General features: G+C 35.4%; 1 protein-coding gene across 1 annotated transcript; it reads right to left on the bottom strand.

Moving 5' to 3' along the window:
- Positions 1-251: 251 nt before the first annotated feature.
- ccnb3 (cyclin B3) lies at positions 252-21514 on the bottom strand. The gene is given in 12 exon segments (NM_001076719.1): positions 252-700; positions 4550-4680; positions 8108-8257; positions 12716-12871; positions 15684-15821; positions 15936-16028; positions 16118-16216; positions 18745-18853; positions 18972-19069; positions 20892-20972; positions 21059-21158; positions 21401-21514. Coding segments are annotated over 11 exon segments (1197 nt in total). The 5' UTR covers positions 21134-21158; positions 21401-21514; the 3' UTR covers positions 252-633.
- Between the last annotated feature and the right edge of the window lie 190 nt (positions 21515-21704).

The raw sequence follows: 21704 nt of genomic DNA, 5'->3' as shown, positions 1-21704 counted from the left end.
TTATGCAATAAACATCTTAAAAATAAAGTTTTGGGTGAATTTTAATTATTTGGCACCCACTAAAACTTCACGGGTTTTTGTTGAACATTATTTACAGAATTCTAATCTCCTTAATGTACTTGTTGGATATTTTTAATTGTGAAAATGAACAAATTTCATTTGGAAAAATGTGAATAAGCTTGAGAATAAATGAGGTGATCTAACTATTAAATATGAAGGCAACTAAATGAAATACAAGAATCAGGAAAATATGCAAAATAACTTTTTTAATCAACCATAGTGTTTTAAAAAACACAGTAATTGAAGCGGTACATCGAAATATACAAAGTAGACAAAACATATTTACAAGATTAAGCATTAAAATGCCATTTTAGTAACAACCTTCAATAACAAAACAAATCTAAATGACCTAATATATTATTAAAACGACTGGCTTGTGTTTTTTGGTCAGCTGATTTTTTTTTTACATTTACAAGTAGAATTACATGGTTTGTAAAAGCAAACAAATTTACAGTGAAAAACATGCATATACCTTAAGTAAATTTACACGCATAAACACTTTATTTCAAAAGATTAAAATATAAAGTTAAATAGAATTATTTACATTGTCTGAAAAACGACATTTTCTTCAGCTCACTTCAAAAACCCTTCTAGCTTCTCCAGATTCACTGTGGGGATCAATGCAACTTCAAAGAAAACCCTGTAAAAAATAAGCCAGAAAAAATATAAATAAACTTAAACAACATAATCTACAAAAAGTTGAATATAATCAAACTGCTTCATTAGTCAAACGCTTTCAATCTGCTTCAGGCAGGCATAACATTAAATAACACGTCAAAATGCCAATCAGGTTTGGGAAAAGCTTCAAAACAACACGGCAGACATGCTACGACTCTGATAAGCAATTTATTTTCCACATGAATTTCACTAAACCTTTCAACCAAAGTATAATTTGCCACAAATGCTTTTTCCGCAAAGCCCCGGAACTTTAAATACACATGATTTATATATCAAAACAGTCAAATGTGGTGTAAACTTTAAAAACAGAAGATGGTAATGTTGAGACCATAAACCAACACAGCAGAAGTCGTACAGTTTAAATCTATTTAAAAGACTTATTAGTAGGTCCACACAGAATCCGCGGGAAGAATCATCTATTTACAATCTATCATTCATTTACAATACACTTTGTAAAGTAATATATTCTGTCTTTTAGTAGATATTATATAGAAGACTTGATTTGTTTACCAAATAAAGTAGATCTAATTGGATTTGCATTGTAAACATTAAATACAAGTTGAAAAGGTATTACTTTTTATTTCATATATTAAGGTTTTAGTTACGATACTACCAAAATCATTCAGCATAAATTTGCAGATTTTTTTTACAAAATTCTGCACAGATATAGCAAAAAATGTCAGAAGATTCTGTCTGGCCCTACTTATTAGAAAAAAAGAAATTTCCGTAAAGATTGCTGTATAGCATTTGAGACAAAAAAATAGAGCTATTAAAATTGTATACATAATTATACTGTTCCACCTTTCATTCACTTTCTTTCGGCTTATTCCATGTTTTATCATGGGTTACCACAGCAGAATGAACCGACAATTACTCTGGCATATTTTTTTACCAGCCAATGACCTTCATTGACTGCCAACTTTTAAAACAAATGCCATTTTATTAAAACTAAAACTCAAAAGTATCTGTATCTTTTTTTTTTAAGGTCTGAAAAATGTTAAAAACAATTAACACAACAGGAACCATATAGTTAACAGTGTTTGTAAAACTTTTCTAATATAATTTATTAAAAACACAACCACAGATACACACATAAATATTATGTTTATTTTATTTTTTTAATAAGGCCAGTTAAAAGAAACAGATTTTAGAAAATTCCGAACAATAAAATGTCTTGTTACCCATGCTTTACCCTTTTTTAGCTAAATAAAAGCAACAAAATGTGAAAATATTAGAGGTTTAACGATCGCAAATCTCACGGTTTGGATCATCTTATGGTTTTTTTAGTCATGGATAAGACCATTTTTCGGATCAGCCAAAAAGGGAAGGAGACAAATGTAATTTGCTTTCCATTTATTACAAAAACAGTATTGCAAGACACTTTTGGTTTAAACAAACAAATTCAGGTAAATTCAGTACTGTGAAAAATTCACTACTATTACTGTTCCTGATGGTGCTAAAATGTATAAATCCTAACATTATAATTTTTTTACATATTTATTTTAAGTCTCATTTTCAATAAATGATTCAGTTATTCACTCATAAAACATCATGCTTCATCGCTAGATGGATCATTTTGGAAGAATTAATCAGTGGAATATTTTTGATGGCTGGTTGTCGCCACCTACTGGTTAACTAATGTAATTGCTGCCTACAATTTTAATTTATAAGCGTCAGGTTAAATGCATATGGCGATGATTTAAATTTTTACCTTAAATATTAGTGGTTTTATCAAAACTATACACTGTTCTCCAATACTTCTGTCATATTTGACTGTTTGTAACTTCATTCATTCATTCATTCATTTTCTTGTCAGCTTAGTCCCTTTATTAATCCGGGGTCGCCACAGCGGAATGAACCGCCAACTTATCCAGCAAGTTTTTACGCAGCGCATGCCCTTCCAGCCGCAACCCATCTCTGGGAAACATCCACACACACTTTCACAAACACACTCATATACTACGGACAATTTAGCCTACCCAATTCACCTGTACCGCATGTCTTTGGACTGTGGGGGAAACCGGAACACCCGGAGGAAACCCACGCGAAGGCAGGGAGAACATGCAAACTCCACACAGAAACGCCAACTGAGGTTCGAACCAGTGACCCAGCGACCTTCTTGCTGTGAGGCGACAGCACTACCTACTGTGCCACTGCCTCGTCCGTTTGTAACTTCATAACTAACTTAAAAGATTAAAGACTAAATCTCGTTCTTGTTTTTTGCATTTTCAGATTTGAATGCAGCGATTCGAAGGATTAATAAACATATGCAAATCACCATCATTTATAATTTATGTTGCGTGGGTGTTAAAATCCAGATCTTTTAATGATTAATTGTGCAGCTTACACTGAGTGCATTAATGCAGGCTAAACAAGTAGTGCCAGAAAAGACCTTTAATGAAACCCAACACATCCCGTGATCAAATTTTACTGGAAAGCCTAAATGCTTTTCAACACGTCTAAATGCATGTGATTTGAATGACGCAAGATTCGATCTCTCTGTGATTGTTAAAAATTTAGCAGTCTACCAGTATATATAAAAAAAAGTTTTAATCCACATGTGTTCCGTGATTCATACGAATCACAACCCATGGTTTAGATAAACCGTGATCTGTTACACCCCTAGAAAATTTGGATAAATTTTTTTATTATATGTACAAAATAAAAAAACTAAAATTCTTGGAAGGCTTGCCAGCTAACTTTAAAGTAAATTATTTTAGAAAACAAAACATTAAAACATATGATGTAACTTCGGTAAACAAACAGACACAAACAGAAACAGAATGAGCGAGCGTGAGCAGCACATGTTTTTTCCAGCATCCATGTTAACAGATTAGAGCTTTCACATCACACACAGAAGTAGCATGTCAGTGCGGAGTGTAAGCGGCAGTGCCGCAATCATTTCTGTGCTGGGTCTATTTTTGCCGGCACTGCTCACGCTCATTTAAAGTGACAGTGCATTGATAAGGACCAAAAACACATTGAATCAAAAAAGCAGTAATTTTACCCAATCATTGCATTGTTAATATCCACTGGTTTTTATATAGTAAATCAAATCAACTTAAAACGATTTTAAAAAATGCAACAAATATTTTTTTGGATCAGAACTACAAAACCAAATAATTCGTTGTAAATACATAATTAGTTTGCACTACAGGTTGCACATTATTTTGATCATGTATAAATATCATTATAACTATATTAGACTATAAACACTCAGCAAGAGATCTATAGTTCAAAGTGTATTTTAATGGTTTTGATAAATTATTTTCTAGACAAAAAAAAAATGTATAGCAATCTGTATATATTGACCTTTTTAGATTTGAAAAGCTTTCCGTTTTTAGGGTTTAGTATGGTTCATCTGGATACTTTAAGTCACCATGGAATTAAACTCAACACTATTTGTTTTGTTAGCTCATTCTGCTATTTTTGAGATGAGGTATTAGTCAGTGCAAGTTAATTCACAAAAAAAATATATATATATAGTCGGTCTTTGTTGTCTTTAATCAAAATATGAAAAATTTCCAACGCTATGACATGCGTTCATTCTCTGATAATGTCAGTTTGACAGCTTGGCTATCAACCACTCTCTTCGATCATTAGTTTGCTACAAGAGAAATATGGCAAGGAGGAGTAGAGTACAGAAAAAAAAAAATCCACCCTCTAATTTATTTTACTATTTTAACAAGTGATGCGTCACAATACTTTAATAATCCTGAGGTAATTAGGGATGAGCACAACATACCTGCGGACATGAAGAACCTGCTGTTCTGAAGAAAATATGCAATATTAAAGTGCATTGATGACTTACTTGTGTGCATACTTGCTCCTGATGACGGCGAGTTTACTGTCCGCCGGGCTGCTGAGCATGTGATGGAGTTTTCTGACCACGGGCGCCAGATCCTCTGCACTGTATCCCGAATGAAACTGTAAACACTGCGTCTGGAAACAACAGAAACTTCAGTCAATAACTTCACACATAGATTTCAGTGAAGCTCAGAGGATTCTAATGAGTGTTGGCCAGCCAGTGTGTAACTTTAAGATGCTTGCCAATATTTCAAGATGTGAGAAGAAAAAGCCTTTAAGCTGTCAATAATAGAGTATAAAGAAACGACATCTGGAGATAATGTAAATGAATGTTTAAGCGTTTTTTTTTTTCTCTCAAAGATTTATATTTAGCTATTTTTACCTTAATTTTGACATGACAGTAGACATATTGACAGAATGTAAGAGATAAGGGGGATTGAGAAAGGAAAAGTTATACACGCCGGGACTTGAACTTGGGATGGCCACTGCTCTTTTATGTGATATGTAAGTGCACTAATGTTTATACATTCATTTCACACAAAATTTTCAAAATTAATTTTACATATCTGCAAAACAGCCAAAAATTCAGTATTATGTATGCTAGGTCAGTGTTTGGTGCTGACACCTTTTTTGTAAATAATACTAGTAAGTCTAGACATGTTTGTGATTGCGATTCTGCACTGATGTTTCTTTACAATTCATTGCGTGTCTTTGTTGGCATCAAAGAATATAGAATACACAAGACATGTCACTCGTATAGTTTTAAATGGGGAAAAGTGTCAATATGGCAAACAAAGTTTTAGTACAGGAGCCAATGACTGATTGCTATAGAATGATGATTCTCTGGGGGTTGGGCTCTGAGATTTTGTGTGATTTGAACATTTAGAAATGAAAGTAAAGAGGCAGCTGTTGTTTAATTTTACTGGTGATTCCTAATATGAAATTCCTTAAATGAAAATCATAAGTTTGGCCAGCTATTTTGAAGAATTTGATGTTTTCCTACTAAAACAGAATGCTCGAGCATACTGGTCGAGAGGTGTTTCAAAGATATCCGCCGAGTGAAATAACTTGCCTGCCTTATAGGAAAATTAATATCATGCTTCTCTGCTGTTGGTTGTAATGTGAAGTAAATCCACCCTTTGCTTAAGCAACAAAAGCACTACAATGTATTCTGCCATTGTTGTGTTTGTTCGCAATTGCCTTTAATTTAACACGTTTTAATGTATATGTGCATAACATCACATTTTTTCAGAGATTAACGTTTTCGGGTGTTTAAGTGGACATGACAATGGTGCCATTTCCAGAGCCTTAAATTGCTGTTTTAATGTAAGTTTATAAAACCTTTTCAGTTTTTGCTTGAAAAATTAGATGTTTAAACAGCGTCAAAAAATACTGTTGTCATGGCCTTAAAGGTCCTGTGAAATCAAAATATACATTTATTATGTTAGTTTCAAGGAGATTTATTAGCTAGTGTGCTCCAAAACAGAGATTAAAAAATAAAACTGTAGGTTGTCACTTCCGCCTAAATCGATCAACATTTTTTTAAAACTTAACCTAACAATTCAGTTGTTCATCAAATCTTGACCAATTAAATGCTAATCTAAAATACCCTTCGCCACTTCAAGACGCTTCTCATTTTCTTTTGTGTTTGATGTGATTGAGCTCAAACACTCACCGGGAGATCTGTCATAAAAACGAAAACAATATTGGCTTTTTTTTTTTTTATTAAACAGGGAAGAGCTAACCTATATGTTGACCCCTCTTCATTTTCAGTTGAGATTACATCAAACATCTAATTAAAAAATTCACATTTCAAAGCGCTTCACGGCACCTTTAGAACCTTTTGAATGTTTCATGACCTGGCAACTATAATCATACATAAAAAGTGAAAATAAACAGTAACCTGGAAAAAAGTTTAAACCTTTCCCAAAGCAAGAACCTATTTCTAATTAAACCATGACTCCGAGAACTCATTCGAATCAAATTATGCCACCCTCTAATAGTAAAAATATATTAATTTTTATAATTACACTTCTTTAAAACAGAAATACTTTGATTGTTATTCTCCTTTTGTATGTGTCTAAAAGTGATAATGAGAAATCTCCCCCATTAGCATCGACAGCCCTGAGTGAGAAGCAGCCGTCCACCATTAGTTTTCACACATTACCTACTGAATATAATGCCAGTTTGTAAGAAGCATTATAGATGCAGCATTTCCTCATAGATTTTTTTTCCAGCTGTGGTGGCAGGTCTTTTACACAGATCTCCCAACTACCTATGGCATTATTTCAATAACAAATGTTGTGAGTGCAGTATTACATGTCAAGATCACATTTATACAAAAGAAAATGCAAATCTCTTTGCTTGCGCACCGATTTTCTCCATTCATGCACAAAATTTCCTGCAAGCCCTCAAATATACACTGCTCAAGTGCAGATTTTCCTGAGATTAAGTGCCTTTATTTAAAGAGTATGTCTCCAACATTTATTAGATTTGCTGGTAATATTTTATGGATGTCTTAAATAGACCTATAGAACGGCATTGATGTGTTCTAAAGTAAAGTGAAAATGACATAAAGTCCAGCAAGATAGTCATTGTATGCAGAATCATAGAACTTTATCTATAAATAAAGTATAATTATGGAAACAGGGTTCATCATAACCGAAAGCTACATTGTGTTTGCTGGCCTGTTGCATCACACACCATCATGTAACCTTAAAGGTTTAAACAAATAACGCACAGCAATACTACGATTACAGAAAAGTTTGCTGCATTATAATTCACTTACATTTTAATACGTTTTGGTGCAATTGTAACCCGCTATATTTAAAAAAAAAAAAAAAAAAAAAAAAAAAAAAAAGAATGAAACTGCAACAACTGAAGGTTTTGAACGAGAAGCTGTAATGTATCCGTGGCGGGAATGAATTTTGGTGTGGCGCCGGCCATGGAAGAATGAATGTAGCGGAAACATTAATCCTGTCTTGAATCTGCTTCTAAAATGAACCATAGAAGCTTGTAGCACCGCCCTCTTTTAAATCTCATTTGAATTTAAAGCAACCAAAACTGTACAATTTGGTTGAAAGTTCAGAAAAAATAATATACCTGTAAAGAAACTCGACACAAAGGAACGTAAAAACCTACTGCCAGCTAGCATTTCAGAAGTGTTATTGCAGAGCAACACAAAGTATAAATGCACGACTATGCGCAAGGCAGGCGCCGTGGATCACTGGAATCACTCGACGCAGAAGTATAAACCAGCCTTTAGGCAGCAAATATTCATTTTTGGGTGAATAATCCCTTTAAACAACAATTCAACCCAGTACTTGGATGCAGTGTGAATGTCAGAATGTGAAACTTGCATCTATAATTATAAGTCAGTAGCTCATAACAAACCTGTCGCTCAGCTTTAGCTCTCTTAACATTATCAGAAAACCACACAGGAACGCTCAACTCACTGTGCATCACCGAGAAACAGTGGTATTTTGTGAAAATAAACTACATAATTTAGCAGCTCTGTGCTTGTGCGTATATAAAAAAAAAGCCGAAAGGTAAACACACATACCCATCCTCCCAGATCCTTCGTAACCAGAGCGATGAGCAGACAAGCAGAGGCCAGTAAAGACGCTCTTACAGGCACAAACTCCATCTCCAGCAAACTCAGCTCACAAATGAAGCGCGCCAGAGTCAGTGTGTCCATACCTGCATTCACACACTGCCAGGAAACAAGAACACATTAATCATCACATCTCAAACACACACACACACACACACACACACACACACACACACACACACACACACACACACACACACGCACACACACACGCGCACACACACACGCGCACACACACACGCGCACACACACACGCGCACACACACGCGCACACACACGCGCACACACACGCGCACACACACGCGCACACACACGCGCACACACACGCGCACACACACACACACACGCACGCACACACACGCACACACACGCACACACACGCACACACACGCACACACACGCACACACACGCACACACACACACACACAGAAGCCAGAATAAACGTCAATACAATGAAGTGCATAGAGAAGAGGCAAAGTTGTATCTGTGTACAGAAAAAAATAAAAATAAAAACCAGTCGGTAACAGAGTTACTGCCTACAGAAAACAGACACACAGCTCATTCAACCCTACAGGATTTAGCAGGTTTTTGTCCTTGGCAAATTCAGTGCACAATTACTGAAGGAATGCTCCAGTGAGCCACAGCGGGAAAGTGTTTAAAATGTAAACATCTTCTGGAGTGTAAAATGAGAGTCAGACTAAAACATACTACCTTAAATACTGTTAAAGAAGTCAATTTAAGTGACCATTTGAAATTTATTTTAAGTGTGGGTTTGAGTAAAATTTTATGGTTTATTAAATAAGTTTGATTAGTTTACTAAAAATACAAGATGTTATATTTTTTGGGATTTAAAAATCTGTATTATTCTACTAACTATATAATTCATAATTCTTCTTTAGTAAAAAAAAAATGGTATTGAATAAATTGGTTTCAAACAATGAATAAAAAAACATGAAAATATTGCATCTTGTTTTTTTTATTTTATGCAAAAAATAAAATTGTACACTATTAGCATCAACACTTGATGGAGGGCGTGTCTGAAGTTGGGGCTGACGCGATCGTCATAGCAGCATCAGCTAATGAAATTAGATCGCAATTGGCTAAGTTGTGTCTCATTTCAGAGACTGCATCCTCTTAAGGATGCAGACTTCAAAGGCGAGTCCTTCGAAGTCCACACAAGCCGAACCGAGCATTTTGAAATTAGACGATCTAGCCTCCAGAGGACAGATCTCGTCACCTTGCAACCGTAACAGTTGCCGTTAACAAGCGGCAATAAAATTTGTAATGACCTTTTTTTATTAAGTAATTTTAAAACTTCTTTTAAGCGATCTGAAGGCAAAGCAAAGTTTACAGAAGCTGAAAATATATTTCCTTTAATCCATACATGTTCAAATAAAAATGTAAACAGTCTATAAAAAAATCACTTGTTAGTAAGACATGTTTAGATAGATATTGATGCAAAATAAAATCTAATTCATGCTTTTAATTCAGAGTTTTCTTTTGAATATGTTCTACTGTTATCAGCACGCAATGAATCTTGGGATGTTTGAGGCAACAAAGGATTACCTGGGAAACGAAGAACGCAATTTGAGGCTGCATTTGAAGGAGCCTTCATTTTTTTTTTAAATGAGACATCCTTCATCACTACGATGCAGCCTCTGAAATGAGACACTGCTACCGTCTGAGCTAGGGTATTTGCATAAAGTGATTTGATTGGCTGACGCTTCCGTTGGCGCTTAAAAAGTTGTTCCGTGTGAATAGTGCGTTAGGGTGCTTACGTTTTTTTTAATGTTTTGAAAGGCATCTTTTTGCTCAACACAGAACTTTTATTCATTAATTAATTTTCCTTCGGCTTAGTCCCTTTTTTCATCAGGAGTCACCACAGCGGAATGAGCCGCCAACTTATCCAGCATATGTTTTACACAGCGAATGCCCTTCCAGCAACAACCCAGTATTAATGTTGTATCCAATGAATTAATCAGGGTTTCTAGAAGTTTTTTACAAAGTAAAATTTAAGACATTTTTAAGACCCTTATGAATGAAATTTTAGACTTATACAGGGCTAAATGCTAAAGATGTTTTTTTTAAATATGCCAGTAAGAAAAGATTTTCACTTGCCCTTTAAAAAATTTTTATTAAAATTTAATACATTTAAAACAACAATAATAAAAATTGTGTTTGAATTATTTTATTAATTTTCAAATACACTCATTCAAAAACCCTATAACCCTTACCAAGAATAGAACAAAAAGCTGTCAATTACTTCAGTCTACAATATTAATAATTTAATAATAAAAATATAGGTCAGGTCAGGATCCTCAGCAGTAAATAAATGGAGAACTTTTAAGCAAATGTTACTGTAAGGAAAGTAATTAAATACTATTTAATTATTATTAAATTAATAAATTATTATTATTAAATAAAAAGTTTTTTTGAGATAGATTGTTGGTGATTGTGTGGGTGTTAATAGCCAGATTGGGTGGATACATGAACAACGGAAAATTAAGACCTGTTTAAAAAAGATTTAAGACCTACAACAGTAGATCTAAGATCTAGTAGATCTAAGCCTTAAAATTTTACTTTTTTAGATTCAAGACATTTTTTAACTTTTTAAGACCCAGTGGATACCTTGATTAATTGTTTTTTTAATCTTACTGATCCCAAATGCAGAAAAGATATAAGATAGATATAGATATATCTAAAAAGTTTAGAAATATATACATTAAAGACAGCAATGTATCAGCAACCGCGTTTAAAGTAAGTCTTGATCCCTTGAAAGTCCATGAACAAGTCCATAAATAAAAACATCAGCATAAAAAAGAGAAAATGATCTTAACAATATGATAGTAATTTTTAGGTTGATGGAAAAAGACATTCATCATTCACATAAATGGCACATGCATACAACTATTTAGAATAATAATGCTTTCCTATCTGGTGGTGCACCATGTTTTTCAAGGAATTGGATGCAGAAAGGCATTTATACATAAAAGATATTTCAGGTATATCTTCTTTGTAAGAGGTATGAAACGGAACCTTCTTCTCTCTTTTTATATTTGCAATTAAGAGCAGCCATGAAGGCCTTTGGGATTCCTAAGTGGAACAATCTTCCCCAATGATTATTGCTTGGTTTGATCTGTCCTCTACTAATCATTTTACCTTAAGGATGTACAGAAAGGCCTTAGAAGCTACAGCAAGGCATTTAGCTTTAAGGCACAGTTGGGAAACTGACTGTCAACTAGAAGAGGGTGTAAGACTGGGAAAGAGTATGGCAGAACATTTTACTTCATCGAAAAATTCCAATCACAAACTCATTTACTATAACTTTTGGAACCCACTCATACTCACACAAAGACATCGTATCAACGCCTCCTTTAGTCCTCTCTGTGATAAATGTCCTGACAAGGAACATGAATCTTTTTTTCATATGATGGGAATGTGGAAAAGTACAAACATATTGGAATGAGGTGTGTATCCTGTTCTGTTAAATCCTTCAATTCTATTATTGAGCGATGATTCTACATTGAATCTTACCAAGCTAAAAAAAGCTGTTTGGCTGGCTGGCTTAACTTCTGCAAAAAAACTACCAGCCCAACATTGGCTCCACAAAATTTGGTATCATACAAGTGGTTGGTATAACTTCAGAACTTTATAATGTTGGAATTATCCACAGCTCGAGTGAACTTGGTACAAATGAGTACATTAAAGATCGGGTCTTCAGCCGCTGACAAAATCTCCATGTTTATTGCGCAAAACAATGATCAGGATCCAGAATGATTGCCTTATTTTGTAGAATTAATACTGTACTTTGTTTCGGTTTTTGTTTTTTTCTGTTAACTTTTATCTGTTGGATACCCCGTTTAAAGAGACCACAGGGGAGGGGGGGAGGGGGTAGTTGAATTGATATATTTCATTTCATTGCTTTTTCAGCCTGTAAGCTTTGTTAACAATAATAAACGACAAAAAAGAAAAGAAAAAGAGAAAATGATCAGTCATGCGCATGCTGTAATTGCTTTTCTTCAGAAAACCAAGCAACTATTTAAATAGGATTTGAATTGTGTGTTCTTAATTACTGTTCTTCTAATTGAATATAATGCTTTTATTTGTCAATGCGCACTTGAGATGCTAATTTCTTTGCAAAACAGAGCGATTAGTAAAGCTAGCCATTCTGCCTACAAATTAAAACATTGTTAAATCATAGCGCTTTGAATAAACCTCAATTAATTCAGCTGTTAAAAATGAGAATGGATCTGACAGCAGTAAGCAGCAACAAACAGTAACAGCCGGTCGGTCATACACACACACACACACACACACACACAGACACACACACACACACCTCAGGGAATACAGAGGAAACAAACAGGTCACACCTGACACAAGCAAAGACATTCAAAGCATGCTTCCCTGCATGGTCTTTCTCTCTGACTTTGACACACACATACACTTGATGTTCATCCTGGTGTGTGTCAGAGCTCCACCTGTCCCTGCAGTGAGTGTGTATATATGTGTGTGTGTGTGTGTGTGTGTGTGTGTGTGTGTGTGTTGTCTCTCACCTTGGCATAGCGGCGAAGGAAACGGTATGGAACTGGAATATTGATGTCAAAGTTCAGCGCCTGCAGGATGCTGATCTCCATCGAGATGAGCTGGGATCGCTTGTAGGCATCGTCGCAAATATATAGGAAATCATCTACACAAGGTGGAGCCCGTTCCTGTGAGGATACACCACAGAGATTATGGGTAACAGCTGGCAAATCAGAATTCTCTTCACAGCATGTACTGTATATTGTGCATGGTATGTAAAATACAGTTTAGAGCAATTACTCCAACCTAGGGCTGGGCGATATTGCAAAAAAGAATTTTCACAATATCACTTTTTAATATCATTCAATATCGATAATTACTGAATATTTATTAACAATACATTTAGGAATATTAAGATGTTTTTTTTTAATTAACCTCTTTATTTTTATTTACCAACATTACTAAGGCAAATAGTTTTAATAGTAAAAATCTAAAATATTTAAAAGACAAGATCTGATCTCTTTATAATAAAATAAACAAGTGGTAAAGAGACTCTTAAACTTGATAAAATAAATGCTAAAGTGTGTGCAATGGTAAAGGTAGATCAGCATCTGTAAGCTGTCACTAATAATGATACAGTAAACCTCTATAAACAAAACAAAGTATGATAATCAAATCTGAGCTTAAGTAAATGAACCAGCCGTCATTATTCAAATACATACTGCAACATTACAAATTGTAAGGTTGAATGACTACATTACCCACTATGCTAAAAAAAAAACCTCTTTCAGGTGGGGAGCTAGTGGCTGGGTTGCACAAGAAAAGAAACCAAAAAGCCACTCTGGCGACATCCTTACGTCCTTTTTATTTAAAATCTTCTCACTGCTGCTACACGGCACTCATTTTAGCATGTGTTGTTATTCTGACCTTAAGTAAGCGCGAGTGCGTGGTTTCCTTCATCATTTTCTATGCTGTCTCTTGTAAATAGACGACCATCATCCGTTTTCTCAGAGGATGACAAACAGATAAACCATTGATTCAGCTTAGATGCAAGTTTATGGAGAAAAGTAAAAGCACTGCAGTGTTTAGATGTGCTGTGTTTGTCTGAGGTAATTCGTCTGCCTTTACTGAAACGTGTTTATTCCACACAAACTGTGAAGCAGATTGATTAGCTCTACTTGCATGAATCACGGGGCGCATGCGGCATTCAGAAAAGTTCAGATGTTTTTTAACTAGGTGTACCAGGAAAATCTGCACGTCACGTGTCTGCCCCTTGCACACCATGTGCGAGTTGTGCAAGTCACATGCCTCCATTGGAAATGACCAACTCACTCTTTAAACTTATTGGCATTTTTTCCAAGGAGTGTGCTCAGCAAGTACATTTTAATTTAAACTATAGCTTTATTACCAAAAGTTTATACCAAACTTTTTTTTGTATTGTTATTGACAATGGTGTTCGGTCAACTTATATAGATACCGATTTTATCACCCAGCCCAACTCCAACCCCAACCCACAAGACAACGCAGTCAAACTTACTTTTATTGCCCAGTTATATAACAGAACTAGGCATGGGACGATCACCGTGTTCAAGGTAAACCGCAATTTGGAAAAGGTCAAGATTTTAAAATCGTCAAAATTTTAGCTATATACCGTTCCTAAGGTATGAGTAAGATTTTTTACATTTTTATAAATGTACATAAACACAATTTTAAACAGCTTGCTGGTATTAGTAATAGTTTATAGATGGCATATACAGGAATCAGAGCTAAATTGAAGACTTTTTCTATACATTTTAAGACTTTATCGTCACTTAAGGATTTAGTCAGTAACACTGTTAACATTTTACAGAATATTTACTAAATACTAAGTGTTTAGAAGGGTGGGAAGGAAGAACAAGATAATTATTCACCTGACTACCTCAGAATAAAGCTTCAGATGAAAGAGAAATACAAAACAGGCAATTTTATCAGCACTACCAAAGGCTGAACTATCTGAAGTGGTTTAAAACTAAAAGCAACAACTGCGCTTTCATCAAGATCCACACAGGATTTTGCATACAATGCTAACTCACTCTCTTCCAGCAGGTGGTGCAAATACAACAGCACAGCAGCAATAATGGTGTTTCCTTGGTTACCTCTGTAAGCGTAACATCAATTTTTATCGATTACATTTTATAATCGCAGATTAAATTCAGCATACAATTATAAATTGTATAAGTAAAAATTATATAAAAGTTAATACCTTGTAAAATAGCATTAATAGTTCATAGTTTAAGGCCTTTACATTTCTTTTAAAAAATTGATCAAATTTCTACTACTAGACCCCACAGACACCATGTTACAGTATTTTGACATCAGACTGATTCATTCATGACTAAAATGCAAGTATTTGGCATTAAAACCAAAAATACAATTCGCTTAAAAACTGTTCCTACAAAGAAAAAGGATGTGGAAAAATCACAGAGTTGATCTCTAAGAAAGTCTGCATTCTTTTATGAATGTAATAATAAAATGCATCTTCTACACTTATACAACTTGGTGTAGTATTTTGCAGAAGAAGATTGTTGTTTTCAAAGTTGATTTATTTGACAAAACTGCCAAAAAAAAATTGTTGCACAAAATTAGAGAGAAATAAAAAAGAATAATAACAATTTCTAAAAGTATAGCAGAAAATTAAAGAGAGTTTACCTTGTAATTACTAATTATGCATAATATATGAATAATTTATTTACAAAAAAAGAATAATATGCATTAAGTGCAAGATCATTATTATAAATATATTGTGTATCTATACTCAGCACAAAAAAACCAGAGCTGATAAAATATTCCGGAAAATATACATATTCATACCAGGATTTGGACATTAAAAAGCAATTCATTTGTCAAGTTGCTCAAGTGTGAATGCGATAAACCAGGTCATTCAGTAAGTACAGCTAAGCCCAGAATAGTGTCAGTCAAAAAGAGTGACTTTCAGGCATCACAAGCGAGCATATGTCTTACCTCAAATTTAGAAGCAATGAGCATGGCAGTGGAACCAATGAGCTGTAAAGCCTCTCGTTTGGTCTGGCTCACGGCCAGATAATGATCCGTCACTTTCACAGCCAGGTACAGCGTCTCATGATTCAGCTCAAAATTCTCCTGCAGAATATAAAGAACAAGAATACAGATATATAAGTGCTTTGGCCACTAAACGTCAACAACATTTTTTTAGACTACAACAGCATGCCTGGAAGCTGTCAAACATCTACTTACCTGGACCTCAACCAGCCAGTCCACCAGAATCGCTCTCATATTAGTGTTCAAATTTGGCTGATCAACCATATAGTCACACAAGACAAATTTCTCCTGCAAATAAAAGAAAATAAGAAGCATTATTTTCACATTTTCTGTTCTTCTGCATGCAAGATCATCGATGAACCCATTGCTGAACTAACCTCTCTGTTCTTGAGGTAGTCAAAAATCTCTTTGGCATACTCTGATGTATGGCTGGAGTCGCTGAGGTGCTCTGAATCGATGTCAAACTCTGGAGGGATCTAAAAGATGGCGGATACAAAGATATTGGTGGTTTTAAATCCGTAAACAAAGAGAGAAATCCCGCTGAGCGCTGATAACCCCACAAGTATTAAAGAATAGAATAATGCGCCCCGGCAGGCAGGATTTAAACTGTGATCCTCAATTAAATTAGTATTAATTGAGAGTAAAAAAAGTTCTCTTTTTGGCAGTGAACTGGCTTTTAATATGCTTTACAATTTTAACCCCCTTTAGGGAGTCATTTAGCAGTTTGAAAATGAGAAAGCATTAAAATATATATTATAAAATTATAAAGCCCAAAGTCAACTCTAAAGTTAGTCATCCTCTATATCAGTCAGGGCCTAGAGCAGGGGTGTCAAACTCGATTCCTGGAGGGCCGAAGCCCTGCACAGTTTCGTTCCAACCCTGCTCCAACACACTTACCTGTAGGTTTCAAACAAGCCTGAAGGACTCAATTAGTTTGATCAGGTGTGTTTAATTAGGGTTGGAAGTAAACTGTGCGGAGTTGCGGCCCTTTTGGAATCGAGTTTGACACCTGTGGCCTAGACCATGTTGAGTTTTATTCCATAGAAGATACACTTCACAATATCGCAAATTCAAGATTTTCCTGCCCAAGGGGATGAGAAAGAAAAATCATACATAAGAAGTTTAAACTGACAAGAATTAAATATGTACTGTATATAGATGTTTTTTGTTGCTGTTAGAGCAACCGAGGCTCAAGCTGTAAAGGCGCTGCCCTCTTCTGGATAAAACGCTCATTTGAATTTAAAAAGACAGGAAAACATAAATGTTTTGTCTCCACCTAAAATGGGGCATTTGCAGTATGGTTTAACAAATGATCTGTGAGGTGTTCTGAGCTGAAACCTCACAAACACATTCTTTGGATACCCGAGTTACATTTACATCTTGTAAAAAAGCATGATGTCCCCAAGAAGATTGAGCCACTTCCTACCATATTTTTTGTTCTGCTGTCATAAGAGTTTGGAGTGACATCAGCTTTAGTTAATGATGACAATTTATTTTTGGGTGAACCATCCTATTAGTCTGTGGTAAGAATAAACTATTAAGCAGTGTAGGAAGGCCTAATTTTGCTCTCCAAATGTGGCATCATGTGAACATATACAATGTCCAGATCACAATAAGCAGACATTTTTTTTGCGGTGGGAGACATCTTTCTAAAATGATATTCTACTGACCAGTAGGTCTGAAAAATATTGGAAATATTTGTCATTGCAATGTTTTTATTTCTCTGCGATATAAATAGTTTTATCAGATGAGGTAAATAGCATTTGGAAAGTCGTTAGTTTAGACTGACTGAGTTGTTATGTTGAGTTAATCATCTATAGGCCTATAAATTATTTTATGTAAATATATTTTTATATAATTTGTAAAAAAGATTTAACAAACTACAGTTATAAATAAACAATGGAGCAAAGATTAAAGTGAAATAAACAGTGCTTCATGGTTCTAAAGGCTGATTTTTTTATTTCTGCCTCAAGTGCACCCGTATGGTCTAGCGCAGCCTTCGCATGGTCACATACTATCGTGGCTGATGCGGATGCTGACGTGCACCTCTCAAAAAATGTAACTACACGTCGCAACGACGCATAGCGAAAGCTCTGTGATTGGTTAGCTTTGTAGCTGTGACGAGTGTGGACTGTGCTGAGAGCGCAGACCAATAGAGCGAGTGTTTACAAGTCAGGAGTCACGTGAAGGAGCTCCAGATGGAAACGTGTTTTGTGTTTACCTGATGATTCAAGTTTTTGCATGTCTGTCGGTTCCCGCCTCAGAAAGAGCGAGTTTTAGTTACTAGTAGCATTAAAAAAAAACAGAACCCCCACGAAGAAACTCGATACACAGGAACATAACATAACCTACTGCCAGCTAGAACTTTGGAAGTGCTATTGCAGAGCAAAACAAACAGCATGCAGAAGTATAAATGCACACAAGACATGCGCTGTGAGTAACAGTGATCGCTTGACACAGAAGTATAAACTACCCTCAACAGTATTGAGGTAAATAGATAAAATAATTAAATGTAAAATAATAGTGCTATAATCTTTATTATGGATTAAAAAATGTCTTGTGCCTGAATGCTTTAAACTGTTGAAATGCTCACACATTCACAGCCCAAAAAAAAAAACACATACAAATGGCAAAACATCACTCTAGTATGGTTCAAGTCTGCAGTGACTCAACAAATCGCATGTGACCTGTAGTTCCTGGTAAAACACATTATCAATAAACTATAATGCTAACTCAACATTGTATATCCTACAATGTGACTGTTGCAGATAGGCACATTGTGATATCGATGCTGAAAGGATATATTGTGCAGCCCTAGTGCAAAAGCAACCAGATCATTGATACAATAGTTGCCTGGCAACAACAACAAAATAAGTATTTAAAAATACAAATAAAAATTTGCAACACACTGCTTTTCTAAAAGTCAACAAGAAGGCAATGCAGTGTGCCTTGCGTGTTCAGAACTAAAAAGCACATTCGGTGTGACTGGCCCTCAAGGCTTTACCTCTGGAGGCAGTAGATGTGGAGGAATTGGATCTTTGCAAGAAGTTTCCTCAATATCTGACTCCACATTCTTCAGCTCCTCCAACTTCTCCTCTGGACTGACTATAGATCTAAAGGAATAAAAGATGAGCAATCTGTACATTCAGGTCCAATCAATTTATAGCATACTCTCTAAACATCACAACGTAAGGTGCAGTAAATATAAAACAGTAGTAAAGTATGATTTACTTCAAGTTGACATCATTCTTCAAAAGTACTGAGGTCTTCTGCACCTTCTTGGCAGGATCTTTCTTTTTAATGGGGTTGCACAGCTCAATCTTGTGCGCCTGTAACAAAAGTGCATTTTAAGGGTTATTTTCATCAACGAAATATCACAATTCTTCCTATGTGTCAGTTAAAAACAACACTGTACTTAAGATTTACTGGGTTAAAACAAGTATAAATCACACTGACTCATTTAATTAAAGGTGCAGTAGGTGATCTGCCTAAATGCTAACCGGTTAGCATATCTTTCAAACACATAATCCCTGCCCAGTCTTCCCAAGCCATGCCTCCTGAAATCACGAACACGCACATTAAAGATGACAGAGACCCACTAGATCATGTCATTAGCCAGTTAGAAAACTTTATAGTACTTTATAATACTACAATTCTGAACGAAAAGCTGTATTAAATATAGCATGCTTCAGTTGTGTAGTTAGCAAGCAAAGCTTGTCATATTGTGCAACAGTTCATCCACGCAAGGATCACTGGTCTCACTCTCTCACACGATTTGTCCTAAAGCGACTACTGTATGCTTAGTGGTTGGCCGGTAACAGGCAGGAATTACACTTTTTACGAAGCCATACTTGCATGCCATTTCAGGTCGAATATTAAGAGTAGCATGGTAAACAACATAGGGAGCACGTCACAGGTCACCATTGTTCAAAAATGAACAAATGTAAAAACAAATCAAACTTCACCCCAGTAAAGCAGGCTAGGCGGAATGCTTACTGATGTTTTGCTGTTCAACTAAATAAAAATCTACATTATCGATGCTGTAAAATGGACATTATGAAACTGAAAATAGCCATTTCAGTGGTTGAACAACACTTCTTTTCATATAGCCCATTTTTTACAACAAAATCTATATAAGCTTTGCATGATTACAATTTTTTATAAAGTTTTGATTCAGCATTTGTTTTACGAGAAGAGACTTTTAACCAGCACAACTAAAAATGTTTCAGAAGACAATCACCTACTGCACCTTTAAGTTTAATCTGAGATTCAAAGAGAATGAATTTAAGGTGTTAGATGATGAATAGAGCCATCATTGCAATTTGCATGTGAGAACACCTCACCTGGAAACTTAGACCCACTGAAGAGCCCGACTGAGTTAATAAAAGATAAGATGCCCTGCTTTTGTGTGCACTGTGATTTACTGTTCTGACATGAATAAGATGTCAATAGGTATGGGACGATAACTGTTTTCAAGGTATACTGTGGTTTGGGGGGGGAAAAAGAAATCAAGGTTTTACAAATGTTCTGCTATACCGTTCATAAGGTATGTGTAAGATTTTTTTTATTAATGCTTTTTTTGTGTTTTTTAGGACAACAGTATCTCCAGCAGAAAAAGATATCCAAACATGCCGTTTTAAATTGTAAAGAAATTTGTGTTTTTGAAAGTGATGAAGACAGCAGAAGTCAAATATGCATTTAAATTATTCAGCCTGACATGTTTACTGTTCAAAATACTTTCCAAGTTTCTTAAAATAAAACATATTGTGTTCAAAGGGGGAATTTTTTTTGTTTATTTCCCAGACATGTGAAAAAAAAACTTATTACATAGCAGTAATCACAATACCGTGAAACCGTGATATTTTTACCCAAGGTTATCATACCGCCAGAATCTTATACCGGCCCATACCTAGATTTCAAAAAGATCAAAATCGAGACATGCAAAAATCTGTGCTGATTTCCGTAATTTGAGCACACTCCTGGTGTTAGTGGAGTTACAAATCAGATGCTGAACACTTACTGGTTTGACATCAAACCGAGGGGCCAAAAAACACTGAGTGACAGCCTAGTCAGGCGACATGAGAGCAATAAAGATAGCTGCTTGTTAAATAAAATGTGTGTGTAAATCAACGTCTGAAATGCAATCCTTACATTAGTGATGTCCACAAAGGCTGTTCTTTTCTTAGGGGCCCCTTGAGGAGAAGAAGATGAACGCTTGGTCTGGAGTCCATCCTGATCAGAGATAAGAATTGATAAGATCAACAACCATAAATAAGCAAAAATCAAAATACAGGTTTTTACATAATATCACAGTGTACCTGGTTCTCCAGCTTTTTAGAGTTAAGCTTTGGGATTTTACTGGTGGTGGGCTTTTTTCCTTTTGAAAACGGCATTTTACTGATCTTTCACAGTTTTACCCTGTTTAAATGTAAAAACACATAGAATGAATGAGCATCAAAGCAATAATCACGTGCAAAAATCATAATTTCAGTTAGACAGCTCAATCAGATCACAGACTAAGATGCTAACGTAAACATTCAAAGAAGGGTAGGGAAAATTGTTTTGATCGCAGGAAGCATCAAGTTATTTAAACGACAATAGCATGCGCGCGGATGTTTAGTTTTACGATAAACTACAAAACTCCATTAAAGCGGTCTTACCTTTCCACGACACGCTGCACAACCTCAATGAAAGCAGAAGAAATATTTTGAAAACTAATGTGCAATACATTCACGAAAAGCACAATGAACCGCTGCCCAGGCTGAAACAGAAACACTGCACAACAGTCTGCATGCGTCCAAATCTACACGCGGCGATCTGATTGGCTATCTGCACCACCCTCTAAGCCAATAACCGCCGTGCTTAGGATGCCGTTGTTAAGGGGCGGGACAAAAGAATTTTCAAAAACACCATAGCAACCAATAGGAAAAGAGCTCGCATAGTTTTGACGTTGAAAAAAATGCG

This window comes from Danio rerio, chromosome 7 (assembly GCF_052040795.2).
Source record: "Danio rerio strain M-AB ecotype USA chromosome 7, GRCz13ab, whole genome shotgun sequence".
In the NCBI taxonomy this organism is placed as follows: Eukaryota; Metazoa; Chordata; class Actinopteri; order Cypriniformes; family Danionidae; genus Danio; species Danio rerio.
The sequence above is the reverse complement of the archived record's forward strand: the minus strand, read 5'-3'. Positions and strand labels throughout refer to the sequence as shown.